The sequence below is a fragment of the Mesoplodon mirus genome (genome assembly GCF_964341445.2).
Source record: "Mesoplodon mirus genome assembly, chromosome: 16".
Lineage (NCBI taxonomy): Eukaryota > Metazoa > Chordata > Mammalia > Artiodactyla > Ziphiidae > Mesoplodon > Mesoplodon mirus.
The window spans coordinates 17,873,760-17,896,326 of NC_138992.1; the positions used below are offsets into that span (position 1 = coordinate 17,873,760).

Consider the following 22,567-nt stretch of genomic DNA (forward strand, 5'->3'; position numbering starts at 1 on the left):
AAAGACTGGGGTTTCAAGTCCCAGTCTGGGTTTTGGCTGGGTTCGAGTCGCAGCCTGAGGGTTCAAGTCCCAGTCTGAGTTGCACAGTTTTAGTTTCAATAGTGAGAAGAAGAAATAAAATGAGTCACTAACCAGAATTATGATTCAGCATCTGGAATCTGGCTGCTTCCACTCATTTCACACTCAGTACTGCAGCCATCTCATTCTCCCCATGAGCTCTTTATGTACATGTCTGTCTTCCTGTCTTAATTATCTTTGCATCCTTGGGTGTGCCTGTCTCCATCACCTTCCTCAGTGTTTTATAAGAGCAGGTACTCAGTAAGCATTTGGTCAACACATATGTACATAGGTAGACCTCAACTTAGGAGTTCTGCCTTTCAAGTACCCTCCTGCTCCTCTCTCATTCTGTTCTCTCATTTCCCCCCAGATATCAAGGAGCTTTCTGCCTCCTCGTCTTCACAAGGTGAATCCCTTATATCCAAACTCCATTCTGTAATTGGATAAATCCCTCTAAAGATGCTCAATCTGTCTTCAGGAAACAGCATCAAAAGTACAACGATCCGATTTTCCAAACCTAAACAATGGAGCATGTGTTCTAACCAGTAAAAATTGACTCCGTAGGTATTAGGAAGTAATACAGTCTCTCGCTATCCAAGGGGGATTGGTTTCAGAACCCCAAAGGATACCCAAATCTGAGGATGCTCAAGTCCCTTATATTAAATGGCCTAGAGCAGTCGGCTTTCCATTACTGCAAGTTCCGCATCCACGGATTTAACCAACTGCTGGTACAGAGGGCCAACTGTAGTTGTCATTAAGACAGTTCCTGACAATCCAAAATGTATGATGGCTGAGGCTCAAAGAGGACAAGGAGAATGGATTGGGCTGTAATCCCCCAAGGCCCTCCTTTGTGGTCTGGCCCAGTCTATCTCTCTGATCTCCCCTCTGGTCTCTCTCCTCCTCCCAGGGGCTGCTCCAGCCATGCCCGCCTCCCTTGGTCCCTTGAACCAGGCAAGCTTAGTTCTATCTCAGGTGCTTTGCTCTGGTTCTTCCTTCTCACTGGGACCCTCTTCCCTAGATCTTTGCAAGATTCCCCTCTTCTTAACATCCATGTCTCAGGCAAAAGTCACCTCCTCACAAAGGCTTTCCTTAATGGTGGCCACCCATAGATATCCCTTGCCCCTAGTCACTCTAGACCCTATTGCTCTGCTTGATTTTCTTCCTGGTACTTACTTCTCCATGAAAGTGTCTTATGTTTGCAGTCTTTGTCCACCTCCACCCTACCGCCCACTATGATGTAAGCCTCATAGGGCACATCCTACCATTTGTCTGCTCGCATATCACAGAACCTAGAACAGTGCCTGGGACAGGACAGATGCACCACAAAACTTTGTGGAAGGAATGAGGACCCCTTCTGCCACGTGCTGCTGCTGCTCCATCACTATCCTCTGCTCTGTGCTGCTGAGGATTTCATGACCTGTTTTTGCAAGCCTAAGTCCACCCAAACATCTGCAGGAAAATGCACCTCCCACAGCAAAGGGGCACCCGTGGGAAGATCTCGCTTTGGGTTGGGTGGGAATGGAAGTCAAAAGTTTAGGACAGGGCTTCCCTGGTGGCGCAGTGGTTGAGAGTCTGCCTGCCGATGCAGGGGACACGGGTTCGTGCCCTGGTCCGGGAAGATCCCACATGCCGCGGAGCGGCTGGTCCCGTGAGCCATGGCCGCTGAGCCTGGGTGTCTGGAGCCTGTACTCCACAACGGGAGAGGCCACAACAGTGAGAGGTCCGCGTACCGCAAAAAAAAAAAAAAAAAAAAAAAAAAAAAGAAAGAAAAGTTTAGGACAGAAGGAGGAAACAGACCTGGAGACAGAGCTGAGTAAAAGAAATCTGGTCAGGGCTTCCCTGGTGGCGCAGTGGTTGAGAGTCCGCCTGCCGATGCAGGGGACGAGGGCTCGTGCCCCGGTCCGGGAAGATCCCACATGCCGCGGAGCGGCTGGGCCCGTGAGCCATGGCCGCTGAGCCTGCGCGTCCGGAGCCTGTGCTCCGCAACGGGAGAGGCCACAACAGTGAGAGGCCCGCATACAGCAAAAAAAAAAAAAAAAAAGAAAGAAAGAAATCCGGTTAAAAAAAGGAGGAGGCGACTTCAGGGGTAATATCTGGAATGCTCAAGTTGGACTGGGATTCATGATAACCCCGTTGTGTCTTTGTCACAAACCCACCATGTGGCCTTGGATTTGTCACTGCTCTTCTCTAAGCTTCAAATGCCACACGCATAAAGTGAGGAAGCTAGTAGTCTTTTCAGACCTGTCCAGGGACCATTCTTCAAAAGGGGAGACCTAAGAGAACATAACCTGTCCTAATTGTAAGTATTACAGGGCTGCGGTGCAGTAGTCCCATCTAGAACCAAGAAATGAGGTACGTAAGGTTTACCTTTGAAGGTCAGCCTTACTGCTCAGGGGCCAGATATGCAGAGCTGTGTGAGGGATAAGAAAGGGCTTTTAGGCCAGCAAGACCACAATAGTCATCAGCTTCAACTTACTAACATGTCTAAAGAAAATAATGTGTCAATTCTGGAAGGGCCGGGTGTGCTCTAACTTTGGAAAGCAGGAGAGGCCAGAGAGACAAGGCTGGCTGCACCTTTCTACACATATCTAGGGGAAGGGTCTTAACCCTCAGGGCTTTCCTCCCAGTGGAAAGGCTGGCCTCAGTCCAAGGTGAACACTGGGGCTGACAGATTCTGAGCATTTTTAGGAGAGTGTAGGACAACGATTAAGACTCCAAATTCTTCATACCCGGGTTTGTATCCTGACTCTGCCATTTATTAACTACAGGACCAGAGCAAGTTTTCCAATCTGTACCTCCACTTTTCCACCTGTGAAATAGGAGAGATGATAATAGTAAGTATCCCCAAGAATTACTGGGAGGATTAAGTGAACATGTATAAAGCTCTTGGAATAGGGGCTATTACTCTAATTCCATTGGTGAAGGCATCTCTGGCTGACATGTATGCCTCAGGCCTAATGATATTGAATATTTGCTCTTTTCCTTCTGATGCCACTTTCAACAAGCAACCTACTCCTTCCCATGCAGCGCTGCTTACCCGAAAAAAGGTGCTTATCACAGAGATTCTGAGAAATTCCCATCCCAGAGCTTGCAATTTCTTATGGCAAATTGATACATTACTTCTAGTTACGCCTGGGCCTCTGACATCGCTTGACCACAGAGGCAAGATACAGGTGTGATGTGAATGGAGGATTTCAGTCCAAGGGCGATCTGTTTTGATTTCTAAATCATCACACTGGCATCCTGGTGCCTATCTCCACCTCTGTGCCTTTGGCAGCACTCCTGAAGAGTGATGTGTGTGGGTCCTCAGCCTCTAAAGCAGAGGGCAGCCCCAGACGGTTTTCCCACCCAATGGTGGAGCCGCCTGTGCTGTCCCGGCCGTGGGTACCTTTACACGAAAGAATAAACAGTTTTTGGAACACTGGTGGGTTAGAAATATAGGAAATAGGGATGCTACAAGCAGAAGTATAAGTCTAAGCATTCCCCTGGACCTACCTGCAGTGACTTCTTTTCCTCAAAAAAAAAAAAAAAAAAAAGTTTCCATTTCATTCTGGGACCCTGCCTGGAATACCAACCACCCGATCTCTAGGGATTGGTCTGGGATTTTAAACATTCTCAATTAAATGTGTGAGTCATTCTGGAAGGGTTAGAGAACTTCCAGTGATAATACACATCAGTGGGAATGTGTTCAATAGATTTCTTTCCTCCTGACACCTTGCTGGGTTGGGTTTACCTTTAGGAATTCCCAGATTTGTGAATTTTGTTTTGGTTTTTGGAGAGAGGGCAGAGAGAGGAGGGAAGAGGAGGGAAAGGAGAAGTGTGAAACCCTTCCAGAGTTCCATGAGACCTGCTTAGGGTCGGGGAGAACTTGAGAGGTTCAAGGACCAGGAGGGTTCTGGGAGGTTCATCTAAGACATGGGTTATGTTGGCATTTCCGCATTGGCCTGGGAAGGTAACCAATGATTATAATATCATTTCCCAGGAAAAACGCAGCTTGAGCTCCACATAAGTCACTCATAAAGGAAATTTTGAGAGACAGTCCATTGCAGCTGATTTCTTAAATGGTGAACTTTCTATATTGGATCTTGGGAAGAAAGAGAATGTCACAGGAAGCATGTGGGTGGCATTGGGGGAAAAAAAAAAAGATAGGTCAGAAGCAGAGAGCATATAATGTGCTAGAAATGGAAGAACATCTGTCCCTGGGGTCTGGGGCAGGCAGCGACCTGCTGAAAACCCTAGCCAGCAAAGACACCTCTCCAGAGACCCGGCAGAAAGATGTCCTGCATTTAAAAAGAAGTTTCCCGCACTCGGGTTATGCTGACGTTTCATTCTGGGGTCTTGGGACAGCCTTCCCTCGTGACTCTCAGGGAACCCAGGGCCTCTGCCTGAGTCTACCTGAGAGTCCCTGCGGAAAGGAGAGGCAGGTAAGAACTCAGCAGGAGAAGCCGAGACTTCGTTTGAGGAAGCCAGAGGGAGGAGATTTGAATCTAGACACCCCTGGGGGTTAGGACTGAGAGGCGATTCAACAGAAGGTGTGAAAGGGGAGGGGGCTTGGGAGCATACAGGGAGGGGACCAACGCAGGACACACAGACCACGCCAAGGTGCGGTGTGGGCGCCCGGGCGCCCGCGGAGAAGGGCGAGTGGAGAAGAGACGCCTGGGGCGGGGTGGAGGGGAAGCTGTCCCTGCGGCGACGTGCGCTCGGAGGAGGGAGGCGGGGAGGGTCGAGCGGACGCGCGGCGTGTGACCGCCGAGGCTGCTGCCGCTGGAACAGGTGAGCGGCCGCCGGGCGCTGGGTCTCCGCCCTCCCCCTACCGACCTTCGCCGGCGCTTAGCCGTTACGCGCGGCTTCCCCTCGGTTTGGGGTTTTGCCACTGGCAGCTGGGTTTTTTTTCCCCTTTCCTGTTTCTGTCTCTCCTTCTTTTAGGCTGCTCCACCCCGCCCAGGATCAGGCCAGGGGGAACCGGCCGCGCCGCGGTTGCCAACTCGCGCAGGGCGCTTTGGCGAAGTCCCGGAGTGGAGTCCCGCGTCCCGCCTCCTCCCTGCGGGGCGCGCTCTCCTCGCTCCCCCCGCAACCCTTCCCCACTTTTCCCCCCTTTTGCAATCACATGGCATTTTAAGAATGCCGGAAAGATGGCGGTAGCGGCGGCGGCGGCAGCGGCGGCCGGGCCGGCCGGCGGGGGAGGCGGCCGAGCGCAGCGGAGCGGGTTGCTGGAAGTTTTGGTGCGGGATCGCTGGCACAAAGTTCTGGTGAACTTGAGCGAGGACGCCCTGATTCTGAGCTGCGAGGAGGGCGCTGCGGCGTACAACGGCATCGGGACCGCCACCAATGGCTCGTTCTGCAGGGGCGCCGGCGCGGGGCACCCGGGCGCGGGCGGCGCGCAGCCCCCGGACTCGCCCGCCGGGGTCCGCACCGCCTTCACCGACCTGCCCGAGCAGGTGCCCGAGTCCATCTCGAACCAGAAGCGCGGCGTGAAGGTGCTGAAGCAGGAGCTGGGCGGGCTGGGCATCAGCATCAAGGGGGGCAAGGAGAACAAGATGCCCATCCTCATCAGCAAGATCTTCAAGGGTCTGGCGGCGGACCAAACGCAAGCCCTGTACGTAGGGGACGCCATCCTGTCCGTAAACGGGGCCGACCTGCGGGACGCCACCCACGACGAGGCGGTGCAGGCGCTGAAGCGCGCTGGCAAGGAAGTGCTGCTGGAAGGTGAGGGGTTAACGCCGGGCGGGCCGCTCGGGATGCGCAGCGCACGACCCCCCCCCCCCCCACCGCAGCCGCATCCTCACAACCACCCGCGTGCTGTCACCCACCAGGGGGCCGCAGCGCGCGGCTGGCGGAGTTTTGACAACTTTTGCCCACCTGGGGGCAACTTGTTCCCTCCCTAGGGTCGTCCCAGGCGTTGACTCGTCAGGGGTGTAGGAAAGGGCGAGGCGAGCAGGGTTTCTTGAGCTCCTACTCTGTGCCGAGCAGCGGGTCGGAGGCGTATGATGTCTCATTTTTTATCCGCGCGAAATCCTTGTGTAGTGTAGGGGCTGGAAGTGAAACTGGCAACGAAGGGTACGCGCCCGCGTTCCGAAGCGAGCTCACTGAGTAATAGCAGCTCTGACAGTTTTCTGCTTTGGCACAGTTTTCTTCTCAGGAGCCTGGGCTGCCCAGCTAAAAAAAGGGTTGAATCTCAAAGGGGCCAGAGAGGGGTGGCAACGTGTGAATGCTAGAACTCCCACCACCCTTCCCGACTTCCCTCCTTTCAAATTGGAAACTGGGCTTCTGGCTCGGGAGCTGTGCCCAGGGCTGGGAAGTGAGGTGCAGCTTTATGCAAAAGTTCACTTCTGCTGCCAGGTGTTTGGCCGGTCCGTCTGGATTCCAGGTTGCTCCGGTGGAGGGCTGGTGAAGTGGTGTTTCTGCCTGCATCTTCCCCCGGTGTTTCCCCTCCATCTCCCCGGAGTGATGTGGAAACAACTTTGCATTTGTAAACAGTTTCCCCTGCGTGTGAGGTGTCTTAGAAACTACTCTCTTGAGATCTTATGTCCCCATCCTCCTAGTTACCGAATGTGAGCAGAATAGGTAGCACCGTTTTGTGCCCTTTTGTGACTGTGGGGCGTTACGTGGGGCAGAGGGCAGTGGTAAGGGGATGACGCATTCTCCTTTCCCACTACAGCTGCATTTTTCACTTGATGCCTGCCGCTCTGCCCCTTAGCTTGCTTTGTACGTAGCTCTTTCAGCACTAATGTCATGGAAATATCTATTTATCCAGCTTTTCCCCGCTCTAGTTTGAGTTATGTGGGGTCTTTGATTTAATTATGGGTCATCTCCCTTGAGCTCCATGACATGCTTGCTGAGTCAACGAATAAATGAACCCATGGCCATTGAAGCAATGTTTCAACTGAGACCTTGTAAACCAGGTGGTTGATTTAAGTCCTAAATTAAGCACTTAAGTCAATTTCCTGCTCATCAATTGTGGTGCTGGTGTGTGAAACCCAGAAAGTTCGAAGTTGGGAAACCAACTGTTCCCTGTAACAGCTGATGCAACTCTCTGGTACATGGCCCACCTCCTGGCCTAGAATACATGTTCCCCCCCTCCCCCTTATTTGTCTAGAGGATTTGTGATGTCTTCATATTTAATTGCTACCGAGGATCCAGAAAGTGGAAGGCTATTTGCTTTGGCTTTATGGTTAACATAAGTAAACAAAAAAAGTTTTCTTGATTCAAGTGTGTGTCGGCTTCTGTGACAAGGGGCAGGTGGAATCTGGACCAAGTGTAGTTTGGACTATAAACGGCTGGACACCTGCTTGGCTTGTAATATTTACTGCAAAATATCAGGGGGCACAAAGGCAGGTCACTTCTATTTCGGGCACTGTCCTTCATTATGTCTCTTCTTTTCTTCTCAGTTTCACTTTAATGAATAGTGATTTAGCAAAGAAGTAAAACAAAACAAAACAAAAAAACTCTCTCACCCCAAAAGAGGAAGAAAATGTGACTCGCTACAGTTTAAAATAAACTTAGACAAAGAAAAAAAAGTCAAGCAGTTGCATGACTTTATTTGTGCAGCAACTGAAAAGTGAGCTTTGTAAAAATCTCTGAAGGTAACATTCTTACAACGGATTGTTGTGTGTTCCAGGCAGGACCTCTAGGGGCAGACCTATGGGCTTCCTAGACACGACCCACCTGGGCTTTGGGCAGCAGTCTTATTCCAAGCCTGAGTTTTCAGAAATTGACTGCTATTAAGATAAGCAAGAAACCCTCTCCCCCACCCACCCCCAAAAACAGTGTCTCTTCTTCTGAGAGTATTGGTCCGAAATGAGGTGGGAATGATCATGTATCATCAAATCAAATAGCACACAACCTTTCTTTTGTAGCTTGGCCTAGTACAGGGATTCCCAGCTGAAGGGACTTTTCAGAACCACGGGAAGGACTTTTTAAAATCACCTATCAGGACTTCCCTGGCAGTCCAGTGGTTAAGACTTCGCCTTCCAATGCAGGGGGTGCAGATTCAATCCCTGGTCCAGGAGCTAAGATCCCACATGCCTCACAGCCAAAAAACCAAAACAACTTCAATAAAGACTAAAAATGGTCCACATCAAAAAAAAAAAAATCTTGAAAAAAATTTAATAATAAAATCACCTATCTACTTGCTACTGCATTGAAATGCCGTCTTGATTTCAGAATTTCTACATAGGAAAGTCTTTGCTGATGTAATCTAGTTGGACCAGAGGGCTAAGGGAGATGTATTAAAGATATATTTATATGGCATAAAATAAAATAATATAAATAAAATTTATATATTTTTATATAATATAAATAAAATTATATGGCAGATATATTATATGGAGACTATTTTCATCCCTCAACCGCAGCCAATATGACCCCCATTATGCGACATGCGCCCCCTAGTGGAGACTGACTGCCTCTACTAATGGTACATCCTGTGAAATGAAACCCCGCCCAGCAAATTTCAATGCCAGCATTCCAGTCTTAGATTCTGCCACAGAAGATGTCAACCTCCCTGAGTTTCAGTGTTTTCTGAAAAATGAGAATAAAGAAATGCTTACTTACTGGGCCGCTGTATGGACGAGCACTCTGAGAATTTAAAAAGGCCGGAAGGGGGGTGGGCGGGACAGAATGTATCAAATGCCTGCTGTGATTATTTTTACAATTCACGTGAAGATGAAATTGCCCCTTCTAAGGGACACAGCTTTCCCATTCCTTTACTGGAGTTTATATTTTTAAATTTTTATTGTTTTTTTTTTGTTGTTGTTTTTGTACTATAGAACTGTAATGTTAGGAGACCTTTGCTCTGGGAAAAGAGAATCACAGCAACAGCTAACATCTGTTGAGCACTTACTATGTGCCAGGTTTTACTTACATTTGTTCGTGTACACTTCTGGTAACCCCATGAGGTTAGTGCTACCGTTGCTCATTTTACTGATGGGAAACTAAAGTTTACAGACTTTACAAGTTTCAAGTTTACAGGTTATTTGCATAAACTACCAGAGCTAGAAGGCATCCAGATCTATCAGACTTAAAAGCTCATACTTAAAACCTCGAGGTGAAATTGATACTCTGAGCTTCTGCTTCAACTGCATGCTTGAATCAGTTGAAGCTTCATCAGTGATTGGGCTCAAGATGTCCTTCCCCACTCCTCGAATGTGCTGACATGCTTGGGACAGCCTTGAGCAGGAAACAGCAATTGTGCAGACCACTCAAAAGGGAGAGACAGGAAAGAGGATTGAGTCTCAAAGCCCTAATCACCAAGTGTCTGGCTATCAAGAGGGAGCTGCTGCGATATGGCCCAAATTTACAAGGGGACCGAGCCTCCATCATTGAACACATGGCGGGCAAAGAGACTCAATTGCAATTCAGACTTAAAGAGTGAATAAACTATGCCAGTTAAGTCAGTGTTAAACCAAACGTGCATCAAAGTTAAGATCAGAAATCTTCACACTGTGAACTCATTTCCCATTTTAGGGAGGTGGGAACAGGGACCCTGCATTCAGCCATGCAGATATTCAACCTCATAACTCCAGGGGTGCACCCTCTGGAGCTGGGCAGGGCATACCTGCATAAACGTCTTTGGCAGCTTTGGGTACAGAAGGGGGGATGGGGGAAGAGGTTTTTGCCCTTATATTAATAGTAAAATCATAATTTGGACTATATCAACCTTTTCGTAACTGAAGCGACCCTAAAATTAGTTTCTTCAGAACTTTGTTGAGATCAAGGAGTGCAGAATGTTCCGGAAGTGGAGGTGAGGGGTGGACAGAATTATCCTTGGGTACAAAGGTCACTTATGGAACTAGACTAGAAAAAATGGAAACGCAAAGGAGAAAGTCAGAGACAGTTGTTGGCATTAACCTTCTCCATCAAAGTTCCTCCCTCAGTACCGCTCCCAGGAATGCTTGTCTGTTGAGATCATCTAAAATGTCACTTTCATAACCACTTTCTCCAGTGGTGGAAGGAGGGATGTTGGGGCAGGGAGATGGCAGGGTGCAAGGGAAGGGAAGGGATTTCGCTGTCATACAATCTCAGGGTTGGATGAGAATTTGAAGTTTAAAGAATATTAATTTATTTAGGATGTACAGATTCTTAAAGAATACCCAAGAACCCTGGAATTAGGATCTTGAAACTTGAGTTATCTTTTAACTAATAATTACACTTTTTGCAATATACTTTGTTTCTTTGGACCTTAATTCTCTTCATTGGAAAGCTAGAAAGCTGGGGTCAGCCATCTCTAAACCTTATTTCACTTCATATCTTATCAATTCAGACCCAACACACTTTTATTAACAAATCTTTCTAACACCCCTTTTATTATCATGAAATGAATTTCATAAATATAACCTAACTCCAATTTAAATTTAAAATCAAAATAATGCCCTATTATTTTACTATTATTAACATTAAAAAATGAAGAAATGAAGTGAATTATAAAAAATATGTTTCAATAGATAACTGCATGGTACAACTACACCAGAGGTCATAATGAAGGAGGTAGATGCTAGGACTTGTATGTAAAATTACTATCGCTGCATAGCTACAAATGAAGATGGGTAGGGGTATGTAGTATCACTTGGGATCTGGAAAAATCTTGCACTGTGAAGGACTGGCTCAGATGTTGCAGGGTATCTTGGATCCCTGGTGGCTATCACTAAATGCTAGTCACATGCCAGCATGACCCACCTTGACCTCTAAAATGCCTCCATAAATTTATGAACTGCTATTGGGGAAGGGCAAGAACCAACCTCTTAAGAACCAGTGTTCTGTAAGAATGCTAATTCTACTTTACCACTTTATAATGCCTAACCTTTTGTAAACTCTTTTTACACGTGTGATAGTAGCTAACACTTATATAATATTTACCTTGTACCAGATGCTGTTCTTAGCACTTTACGTGGACTAAATCAGTGGAATCTCACAATAACCTGGTGCTATCAGTATGTCTATTTTACAGATGAGAAAACTGAGGCACAGATCAATTAAGCCACTTGCCAAAGAAACACAGTGAATAAATGCTGAGGCTGAGATTTAAGCACAAGCCTTAAAGCTTTTAATCCTCATGAACAGCTGTATTAAATAAGCGGACTAGGGATGTTTATCCTCAACTTGTTGATTAGGAAAGTGAAGCTCCAAGAGGTGGAATGATTTGTCGTTATGAGGTCTTTCTTCTACTTTCTTGTTTGAAATATTCATTTTCTACTATGGCTGTAACAAATAACTAGAAACCCTGGTAAATTAAAACACAAATTTACTATTTTACAGGCTGTTAAAGTCAGAAGCCTGATGCAGATCTCACTGAGCTAAAGTCAACATATCTGCAGGGCTGCATTCCTTTCTGGAGGCTCTTTTCCAGAAGCTTCTAGAGACCACTCTCATGCCTTGACTCATGGCTCCCTTCCATTAAGCCTGGGGTAGCAGTTTGAGTCCTTCTCACCTCTGATCACTCCAACCTCTATCATACCTCCTTCTTGCATTTTAAAGGCCCCTTGTGATTACATTGGTCACATCCAGATAATCCAGGATAATCTCCCCATTTAAAGTTAATGTTTATCAAGACTAATTCAATTTGCAACCCTAATTCCCCTTTGCCATGTAAGGTAACATACTCACAGGATCTGGAGACTAGGCATCTTCTTTTCAGGGGGTGGTGGGGAGGGATAATTTTTCTGCTACCACATCTGGTTTGCTGAAGTCATAATGGTGCAGAGTTCCCAGGTAGGACTTCATGAATACACTGAACCACAGTAAAGCATCACTTCCTGTCTCATTGCAAAGGAGTTCTTCATTCATTCATTTATTTATGCCTCCAATGAGTTATTTATTCCATGTCTTCTATGTGCCACACCCCACTAGGGAATTGCCCTCAAGAAGCAACATTGGAGTGACAGACACAGATCAGCACCGGATCAGCACCATGCAGGCAACTACAGGATGGAGTGAAAAGGGCAACATGCAGGGTTTTATGGGATGCTGTGGTCTCCCATGGGAAGAGCAGCTGAGCCCCTCTAGGGCTAGGGAAGGCAGATGCCTCAGGGCAGCCTAAAAAAGAGCTTGGCCATCAGCTGTAGCCCAGTGTGGCTGAGCGGGTAGAATGTGACCTTCAGACCTTGATGAGGGCCAAGAGTGAAAAAAGACCAGAGAATTGAGCAGGGGGCAAGGCTGGTAAGCCTTGTTACAGAGTTGGATTTCATTCTGAGGGTGAAGCGTTTTAGGCAGGGAAATGTCACGCTCGGTTTCACATTTCAAGCTTGCTCTCTAGGGCGATGCTTCTAGCATGAGGTTGGCAGGGCTTTAGTGAAATGGCTGGCTCCCTGTTTCCACCCAGCTACCCTGGGACACGGCCACTTGACCCTGAATTATACTTGGGGGCAACTCCATGAGTAAGGCTTAGGTTTGTAAAGGGGCTTTACTCACATGATTTCATCACCAGGTCACCCCTTCGTGGATGCTTGGACAGGTGTTACAATCTGCCTTTTGCACAGGAGGGTTAGGTGACTGGTCCCAGGTTACCTGTCAATGACAGAGCTGGAAATCAGATTATCTAACACCCCATCGGCTCTTCTGCAGCACACTACACAAACTCAAGACATCGTGTGGGGACCAAAAGAAGTCTCAGAGGAATAAGCCTTGGCCCCTGATTTTGGGAGCCTTACAGTAATTAGAGAGGTAGGGCATTTGAGGCTGATTGTGAAGTACTTGAGATTAGTAAGACAAATAGGGTGATTTTGACCCCAGCAAATATAGCATAGTACCTGGCAGACATCAGGCTGTTAAAATGTGTTAGAAAAGGAAAAGATGGAAGGACAGATGGAAGGAAGGAAGGAAGGGAGGGAGGGAGAGAAGAAATTGGGGGATTTAGCAATGACCCTTTTTTTATGACTCCCATCCTCCAGCACTCCTGCTGTTGGACTGTGGTGATAAACATTTGGCATCAGATAATGAAAACTATACCTTTTCCTGTAGAGAAGAGGGATAAAGAAGGGACTTTATAAACCTAGGAAGCACTTACTTAACATAGACCAGTCTTGAAGGACAGTTGACCAAAGAGGAGCCAGGCATGATTTTAAAAGTGATCCGAAAATGTAATTAATTTTCCTTTTCGTGTTATATTTATAACCGCTTTGCCTTTGCCCCGCTGTGGCACAGGGACCTACACATCTGAATAAGTAAGAACGCTTTCTACCCAAGGAGATGAAAACTCTCTGCTTAGATATTTTAATTGTTTCTTTTTTAAGCTTATGTATCAGCCTGAGAATTCAGACCATGTTCCTTAAGTGAAGCTGATTGGAATGGTCCTTCAATTCCTTCTTTCTGCCGGGATAGGGGATGTTCTTGTTCAGTGGTGCATTTTAGCCATCACCCCATGAAGTATGTATAAAAATAACTCACTGCACATGGCTCCACACTTGTGAAAGACATCTAACCAAAGCACCAGTGTTCTGTTTGGCAAAGGGAAATTATTCTCTGGCAGCTAGTGGCCTACTAAGAATTCTACTTCAGATGATGCATTTCAAAGCAGTTAATGTTAAAGAAAAGCCAGAATTTCCCCCCGTATTTATAACAGGTGTTTTACATACCAAACCTCATTACCCACTTCACTGGCTTTGATCTATAATAATGCTTGCCTTTAGCTCTGGCCTGCAGAGTGAGACTTAAGAGAAAATACATAATGTGCACCACAAAGTAAATATCCTAACAGACCCACACAAATGAGCAGCCCAGAATAGACAAGATGGACAGGTTCATGATTAATAATGATTATCATGGATCTTAAAAGGATGACCCGTACTTTATCTCAGTACTTTTAAAAACTGCGCCTCCCTGTGAACTGAAGCCTCGTTCTTAGCATGTTCATAAATGTGGGAGGCTCTGTCTAAAATTTAACGGGTTGCTGAGGATGACTGCAGTTGACATGTCCCGTTTGTTTGCATTGCTGTTCAAACTGCTCTTGTGTCTTCCTTTCGCAATTTTATTTTTTTTTCAAAGTGGTAAAAGACAATGGTTCAGAGGGTGGGCCTTGGATTTATTTTGTCTGGGCTTGAATTTGCAAGCTACCTCTTTCTCCCTGTGTGATCTTGTGCACTTAATTACGAGCTTCAATTTCTTAATCAGTGGGTTCATTGTAAGGTGTAGAGTGATTATGTATGTAAAGTGGTTAGTTCATTGCCTGCAATGTAGTCTGCACTAAATAATTACTAACTGTGTAATATGTCAGGTCTCATGCTTATCTAAGTATTATTTTTGGACAGAGGGTTCAATCCTCTAAGTTAAATGAAGGGTTCAATCGTATGTTCTATAAAGCCTTTTAGGGGGCACAAGGGACAGCTTGGGATTTGCCATGTTAGGGAACCAAATGATGTAAGTGATGGCTTAGGAGAGTTCGTTTGCCTTGCAGGGGTGAATTATGATCCCACAAGGGTGTATTTCACTGATGATTTTTAGTCGCATCAGATGCTTTCCATCAACCAAACCACAGCATAGGGTGCTGTGGCTTTTAGTGGGCAAATGTGAACTGTGTCTTAAAATGCTGATATGCAGGAACATGCAGAAGAGTGTTTTGTGAAGGAACAGTAGGCAAGTAGGGATTTAACCTACACAGCAAAATTCAAAACTCTTTAACAATTTTTCTAGTGATTATAGGAATGTGGAGATCTTATTAACCCAGAGAAACCCAAATGTTTCTTTTACAAAAAATGTAAAATATTTATATAATCATTACTAAGTCAGAAATATACTTTAGTTTTTTATTCTATTATTTAGTACTGTGTTTCATGGTCTCCAAGAGACCATCCAGTGGAAGATATATCATTGTTTATGTACCCTTAAGAAAGAAAAAACTGTCTAAGATGGGAAGTCTGATAGGTTACCTGCATAAAGTTGGGACACCAAAGGGCTATGCCTTCAATGCAGGAACAAATGAAAAATAAACCCATCACAGAAAAAGGGACAACGAAGGCACTCATTTCAAATTTGGTACTGGTAGAAGGAAGGAAGAATATATCTCCAATAATTTTGAATTGCAAGTTGGTTTTAATAAATATTTAGGTCTGAATATACAATGTCAGTGTGAGTTTTAAAAAGTACTTAGGCAGATAATCTAATCTAAAGTGTTTTCAAATAGAGAGGGCCCCCCGATGAATGATAGGAGAAATTATAAATACTCTGCAAGAACTTGGTTTCCATCCATACCTTCAGAGATTTTAAGGCCCATCCCCCAATTCAGAGATGATAAAATATGAAAAGAAATGGGCAGTTTGAATTGATGAGGTATGGTGTAAAATTGTTACACAACTATTTATTAAAATAATTTTCCTTCTAATGTTTGTAAGGTGACACCTTGTTGGTAGATTGAAGCAAAAATCTGTAGAGGGATGAGATGAAATTCCTGTTCTAAAATAGAACAACCCAGAGGGGAGACAGGTGTAGAGTAATAAACTACATTTGTGTAAATTACAATAAGTTCTATAATAATAATAATAATAAATTATAAAGGAGTAGATGTTGTAACAGAACTTATGGAATATCTGAAGGTACAAAGGATGTATGAAGTGGAAAGGAATGCTTCACAGAAAAGGTGACTTGAAAGTAGGATTACATAAGCAAAGTGAAATTTAAAATATAGGTAATTACATGGCTATCTGGGGCCCTGCATTTCAAATACTTTCATCTGAAACATCCTTCATCTGCAATGAAAATCAAGGTTAATGATTTTTCTTTTTTGCTTGCGATATCCATATACCGTCCTCTGTTCTCTACTTCATTTTTAGAATTTGTCTAAATCAAAATACTACATGCTTATAGCATTCCTTCGCCTACCCTCCCCCATATCTTCTCTCCTGTTCCGCAGAGTATTAGAATAGATAGCAGTATAGGCATATTATTTAGAATATTCTAATAGCAGTATGGGCATATTATTTAGAACACCCTAATAGCAGTATGGGCATATGATTTAGAATACTGGAATACTTTTTTTTACATACTAGAATATATATTCTAATATTCTGAATAATATGCCTATTACTGCTATTTCTTGATATATCAGATTTAGCCATTATTGACTAAATCAGTCTCTGTTTATAAAATTATGATGATGTCAGTATTGCTCCATTTTCCAGCCAAGTAATACTCTATGATCAGGTCTTTTGCAGTTACTAACAGCTTTTCTTTTTTTTCCATTTGCTTAGTTTTCTTATGCCTAGCTCAATTTTTTTTTCCCAAATGCAGCACTAATGTATCAAATTTCTAGCAATAATTTTTTTTCAGATTTTCACACATATCAAATAATCCACCCATTCTGTTTATTTTTCTCCTGGAGCCCTGCCACTCTGGACTGGTTCTGTCTTGGCCTAGTGTTTGGCCATCTTCCTCAGGTTGTCCTTGGCTTTTGCCTGTGTCTGTTTTCCTGGATCTACTATCACCTTCATTTTTTGTTTACTCCCTAGTTTTGCTAGAGCACATTCTTTTTTTTTTAGCGGTACGCGGGCCTCTCACTGTTGCGGCCTCTCCCGTTGCGGAGCACAGGCTCCGGACGCGCAGGCTCAGCGGCCCTGGCTCACGGGCCCAGCCGCTCCGCGGCATGTGGGATCCTTCCAGACCGGGGCACGAACCCGTGTCCCCTGCATCGGCAGACGGGCTCTCAACCACTGCGCCACCAGGGAAGCCCTGGAGCACATTCTTTAGTGGCTTTCTGAGAAAGAATGGGAGGTAAATATGTGATAATATCTTTAATCTATTTTCTTACTGGCTTGGTCCTTGATTGTGGTGGTCTGAGGTAGCATTTTCCCTCAGCAGTTTTCAGGGTTGCTAGTGAGAAGTCTTACGCCATTCTCGTTCTCTTTCTTTTGTGTGTGAACTATTTCTTTTTACTGGAAACATTTTTTTGTCTGTTTGTTTTTGCGGTACGCGGGCCTCTCACTGTTGCGGCCCCTCCCATTGCGGAGCACAGGCTCCGAACGCGCAGGCTCAGCGGCCATGGCTCACGGGCCCAGCCGCTCCGCGGCATGTGGGATCCTCCCGCACCGGGGCACGAACCCGTGTCCCCTGCATCGGCAGGCGTACTCTCAACCACTGCGTCACCAGGGAAGCCACTTACTGGAAACTTTTAATACTTCTTTTTATCTATGATATTCTCAGCTGTATAGAGTGCCTTGCCTTGGTGTGAGGCTTTTGGTAATCAATTTTCCAAGCACTTAATGGACAGCAGTAGGCTGAAGCCATATTTCCCAAACTGTGTGCCTAGGGTGCCCCAGTGAACTCAAAAGGGTACCATGGAATATTTTAAAGTTTCAAGGAAAACAGCAACATCTCTTGGATACCAGGCAAACTATTAAAGGGAGTTTCAACATTAGATTGCTGTGTTCCTTCAATAATGTGAATATCTTTGCAAAGCCGGGTTTTCTGCAATTACTGTGATAAGAAATTAAATTAAATTAAAAATAACAAGTACCACATGAAATGAAGGTGGCAGTATCCATATGATTCCAAAGTTTTAGAAGTTGTATAGTGCCCAACAAATGTTCAGTTTTTAGGACTTAAAGATGTACTATGTTGTTTGGACTTAACTACTTAATAAATTGAATTGGTAGGTGTTTCTTTGGACCTATGAGTGTCATGAAAAAAAAATAACTAAGACATTTAGGGTGCCATTTACTGAGTAGATTGGGGCCTGTGGTCCAAAGGCTCTTACACTTCAGTTCCGGAACATTTTTCTTGTATTATTTATTTGACAGTTCTTCTCCTTTGCCGTTTTTGCTCTCTGTGTGTGGAAATCTTATAGCTGGATGTTGGACCCTCTGTATGGACACGCTAAGAAACTAATTTTTGTTGTTATCTTTTTTTTTTCTCCAGTTGTCCTTCTCTTTCATGTTTGTTCATTTTCATGAACAATTACTAGATTTGTATCTACAACTCTTATATTGAATCTTTAAAAAATTTTATCTGTTCTAAGTTCCAGAACATTCTCTTGGTCTCATTGTTCATTCTTTTTTTTATAGCATTCTCTTGTTTTGTGGATACAATATCTTTGCTGCTCTCTAAGAACCCATGAATAATAGTTTCCTGAAGACTTTTTTTTGCACTAATATTGGCTGAGATGTGTCGATGGACCTTTCTGTCCACTTAATTTTTCAGTGTGTTTAGGCATATCTGATAGTGTCACATATTCTGAGATTTGTTCCATTTTTGTGTTCCCCGAGAGGCAGAACCTGATAAGAGTATCTCAGTGTAAGAAGTTTATTTGGGATAGAATCACAGAAAACACTGGTAGTAGAGTGGGAATGTAAGACAGTGATTGGAACAGACCCATAAAGACCCCACCGTGAGCCACTAAGCCACTCCGGAATGCATCAGATCCTAACGGAGGGGTGAGGAAGGGGGTGAAACTTATTCACCAACTCGCCATCATCATTTCGTTAAGGTTGACTGCTGAGGGTATTACCTCTCTGATACTCTTGCTGGCATCTCTGTAGGGGTCACAAGTGCCAAAAAGATGCCCTCCAGGCAGAGAACTGCAGGTATTCACTCTAAGCAGCCTTCTCTGCATGTAACATTGACTGCAGAGGAGACATGATATGCTAACTTGGGCTTCGTCAGAACCTCATTTCCTGATTTAAAAGTGTTCAGAGGAAATCGTGATGGAAGATGTACTGTGCTCAGACCCATTTCTGTCCCAAAATCTTTTGTAAAGGCTGGTTCAGACACAATCAAGATTGAGTATATTATCCTCGGGAAGACTTGTAAGGCAAAATTTTGCCCACCTTTACCTGATTTTTAATTTCTTTGAGTGTGTGGTTAGCAGAGAGGCTGGCAGTTCCACTTAGTTGATTGCACGGTCCCTGCAAGTAGGCTATGCACAAGTTAGATTCATTGAACCAAAGGGGAACATTGTGTTTCTCAGCCTCAGTGCTATTGACATTTTGGACTAGATAATTCTTTGTTGGGGAGCAGGGTCTGTCTTCTGTGATGTAGGATGTTTAGCAGCATCCCTGGCCTCTACCCACTAGATGCAAGTAGCATCCTCTGCCCCTACTTATAATAACAAAAAATGTCCCCAGACACTGCCAAATATGCCATGGAGGGCAAATAGCCCCTGGTTGAGAGGCACTGGTGTACAGCCTATAGTACCGGTTCTCAGACTTGGCCATGCATTAGAGACACCTAGGAAGCTTTAAAAAACCTCGTGACTGGATCCCTCCCTAAGGGATCCTAATATTAATTAGTCAGGGATTTATTCTGGGTATTAGTCTGTTTACAGGCTCCCCAGGTGATTCTAATGTACCTTCAGGGCTGAGAACCACTGGCCAAAACTATCTGCTCATTAACTGTAAAGTAGTGAAACAGAGTCTAAGACAATCAGGAGTGGTGGGGCCCATGGTGACTGGGTTAATCCAATGCCATCGTAAGGTGGGCAACTTCGGCCCTTATCACCATGTGGAAGAGATCTCTTTTCTGTTTTGTCTCTGCAACTTACGATTTTCCTTTATTGACGCTTTGGAGTGCCCAAAATACATCAACAGCAAGCCCCTCTTTTGATAATACTATTCCTGTTACAGGGACAAAGGAACTATTGAGTCTCAGAGGGACAGTCACAAGTGTAGACGAGGCATGAGCAGAGTGGACAAACTAGCGTTCTGACCTTGATCAATAGCCTCACCTGTCTAGAACTCAGTTTCCTCATGGCTAACGTGGGGATAACAATAGTCCTTTCTTTATGGGGCTGCTATGAGAATGGAAAGGGTGAATACAGAACTTAGTACAGTATCTAGTACTGTGCATTGTGTCGAAGTATCAAAGTGTGTTGGTTACTACTATGATATATTTGTCTTCCTGCCTAGATTATATGATCATAAGAGAAGGGATCAGGCCTTCTCTACTTTAAGAACTTCAATGAACTGAGCAGAATTGGCTCATTGGTAGTTGTCTGTTGGTCATTAGCCATGGCCCTAAAACAGCAGGATTTGGGAAAAACTAAGAAACAAGCGGCTTCGTTTGGTAAGATTTACAGATGGTTAAATAATGTACGTGGTGTCGGATCAACCATTATTTAGCAATGTCTCCATGTCGTAGGTCTTTATCAACACCTGGTTGAAAGAGGGGCCTAACTTAACAAAACCAGATGCTCTGGCCCAATCCTCCTAACACCTGGAAAATAGAATTTTGAAATGGATTTGCTGGTTTTCATATATTTTGAACACTTTTCAATTTTTACGTGGGTACATTTTATTTTGAATTATACCTCATGTCCCAGAATCATTATTTCTCATTTTGCCAGAAAATGTACTCTCCACAAATTTATCTTTGCCTCAATAATTATGAAATGACAGGAGACTGTACTTCCAGTATGGTATGTTTATCAATCTGTATTTATCATGAAAAAAATGAATATAACTTTATAACTGTTCCAAGTACTGAATTAAGTTGTCTATCCTTTGAAAACATCCATAAGGCCTGGAAGGATGATCTGAAAGAAGAAACGTTTTAAAGAATGAATCTCAGCCACTGATTTGTAAAATTCCGTTCTCAGCTGCTTAATTTTTTTATATATGTTCATATTTATATATGTGTGGGCATGTAATGTAAAATATGTGCATAAAATATATTTTGGGAAAATGGAAAGTTTCCCTGATATAGTTGTAGAGAAAGAACATACCTAGAAAACACACATGACACTATATGACAGCTTTGCTAAATGAGTGTTGTGGACAGTAAGTGCTACACACATAATGAGGGAGGAATCCTGAAAGCTGGGGACAGTAAGGAATGCTTTTACAGCGCCAAAGCCTGAAGTGGACACAGAATGGTTCATTCTTGTCTGCCACTGCGTCCTTCCACGCTGTGTAAAAGCAGCGTGCTTGCTTGCAGAGCAGCCTTCATCTGTCTCCTCATCAGCCCCCTCCCCCCAGGCTGGAATAGTTAGACTTTGCGGGGCCGGTCCCAGGTCTTGGGAGCCTCCCACTTCCCAGATTCTCTCTGTCAGGTTTCATATCCAGACTGGTCTCCTTCATCTTTGGCTTTCCTCTCCAGTCTTTCTAATACATTTACAGATTCCACCCCTTGTTATAAGTTAAATATGTCCCCTGTAAATTCTTGTGTTGAAGTTCTATCCCTGACGTGTGGAAATGGGCTCCTTGCAGATGCAGTTAGTTAAGATGAGGTCATACTGGAACAAGGTGGGCCCTGACTTGTATCCTCATGCAAAGGGGAAATTTGGACATGGACACACACACACACACACACACACACACACACACACACACACGTATACAATACCATGTGAACATGAAGGCACAGATTGGGGTGATGTTTCTACAAGCCAAGAAACTCCAAAGATTGTTAGCATGGAACTGATTCTCCCTCATGGCCCTCAGAAGGAACCAACCTGGCCAACACCTTGATTTCAGCCTTCTGGCCTCCAGAACTGTGAGAGAATAAGTTTCTGTTGTTTAAGCCACCCCGTTTGTGGTGCTTTGTTATGGCAGCCCTAGCAAACAAATGCACCCCCTACAGGAGGTTTCAGAATAAATTTCATTAAAATTTGGCAAGGAGTTTAAGGAGTGGGTGCATAGTCCTTGAGTTCTAGCACATTTGTTCCTCTTTGTCAAATGTCTGATGACACCATCTGTCTTTTCTAAGTGTTCACATAAACTCCTCATCACCTCTAGGTGTGTAAGTCAGCACCAGTAGGGTTGAGCAGTGGTAAAGGCTGTTGCAGGTGGATCTGTGCTCGGGAAATAGGGGGGGACTAGCTCTCTGTTACGATGCATATACAGCACTGCAAAATTTTGCTCTCATGCATCTTAGCCTTGCTGTGAGTACTGTTACTTGGAAGCAATTTCTCTACTTTCTGGCTGAGTCAAAACCTGACATCCACGCTACTGGAATAAATCATTAATGTCATTCCCAAAATGTTCACATATACGGTTGCTGGATGCAATACAGTTATTTGATTTTAAAAATTTAAGTATAAGTATATCCCAAATACTGCGTGGGACATAGTTAGGCTAAAAAATTCTGCTGCTTACCTGAAAGCCAAGTTTAACTGGGCATCCTGCATTTTGATTTGGTAAAGCTGGGAACCCAGCTTACATTGCTTTCAACATTGTAGCCTCAAAGCCAGCCAGTGACAAAACCATGAGTCACTGGAGTAAGCCAATCAGAGGGTGGATCATTTAGAAACGGCTTTGTAAAGATACAAGTAAACCAAGAAGCTGCTCAGAAGGTGTAGCTGGGTCCTTTCTCAGGCCTTTTCCAGAAAAAGACAAGAGCAGGAGATGGAGGATGTGATTCTTTCTCTGAAGCCTTTGCTCCTTATCCCCAATTTCAGAGGGACCAGAGTCTGGAGCACTGACTAAGAAATGGGGGTAAGGGGCAAGGCATAAGGGAACTGTAAATCTAGAATGAGCACTGACTGAATTACTAATACAACCTAATATTACCAGCGTGGCCTGAAGTGGTTCTCATCTGAAGATGGAAGAATTGGCATCTCGATGTTGTAGGTGTAAACTAATTAACAAGATTGTTA

General features: G+C 44.6%; 1 protein-coding gene across 1 annotated transcript in view; it reads left to right on the plus strand.

Moving 5' to 3' along the window:
* Positions 1–5,139: 5,139 nt before the first annotated feature.
* SNTB1 (syntrophin beta 1) overlaps positions 5,140–22,567 on the plus strand; it is a 221,247-nt gene continuing 203,819 nt past the window's right edge. Inside the window, exon 1 of the mRNA XM_082601674.1 lies at positions 5,140–5,763. Coding sequence (XP_082457800.1) covers positions 5,190–5,763 — 574 coding nt within the window. The 5' untranslated portion in view covers positions 5,140–5,189. The remainder of the gene's footprint in view (positions 5,764–22,567) is intronic.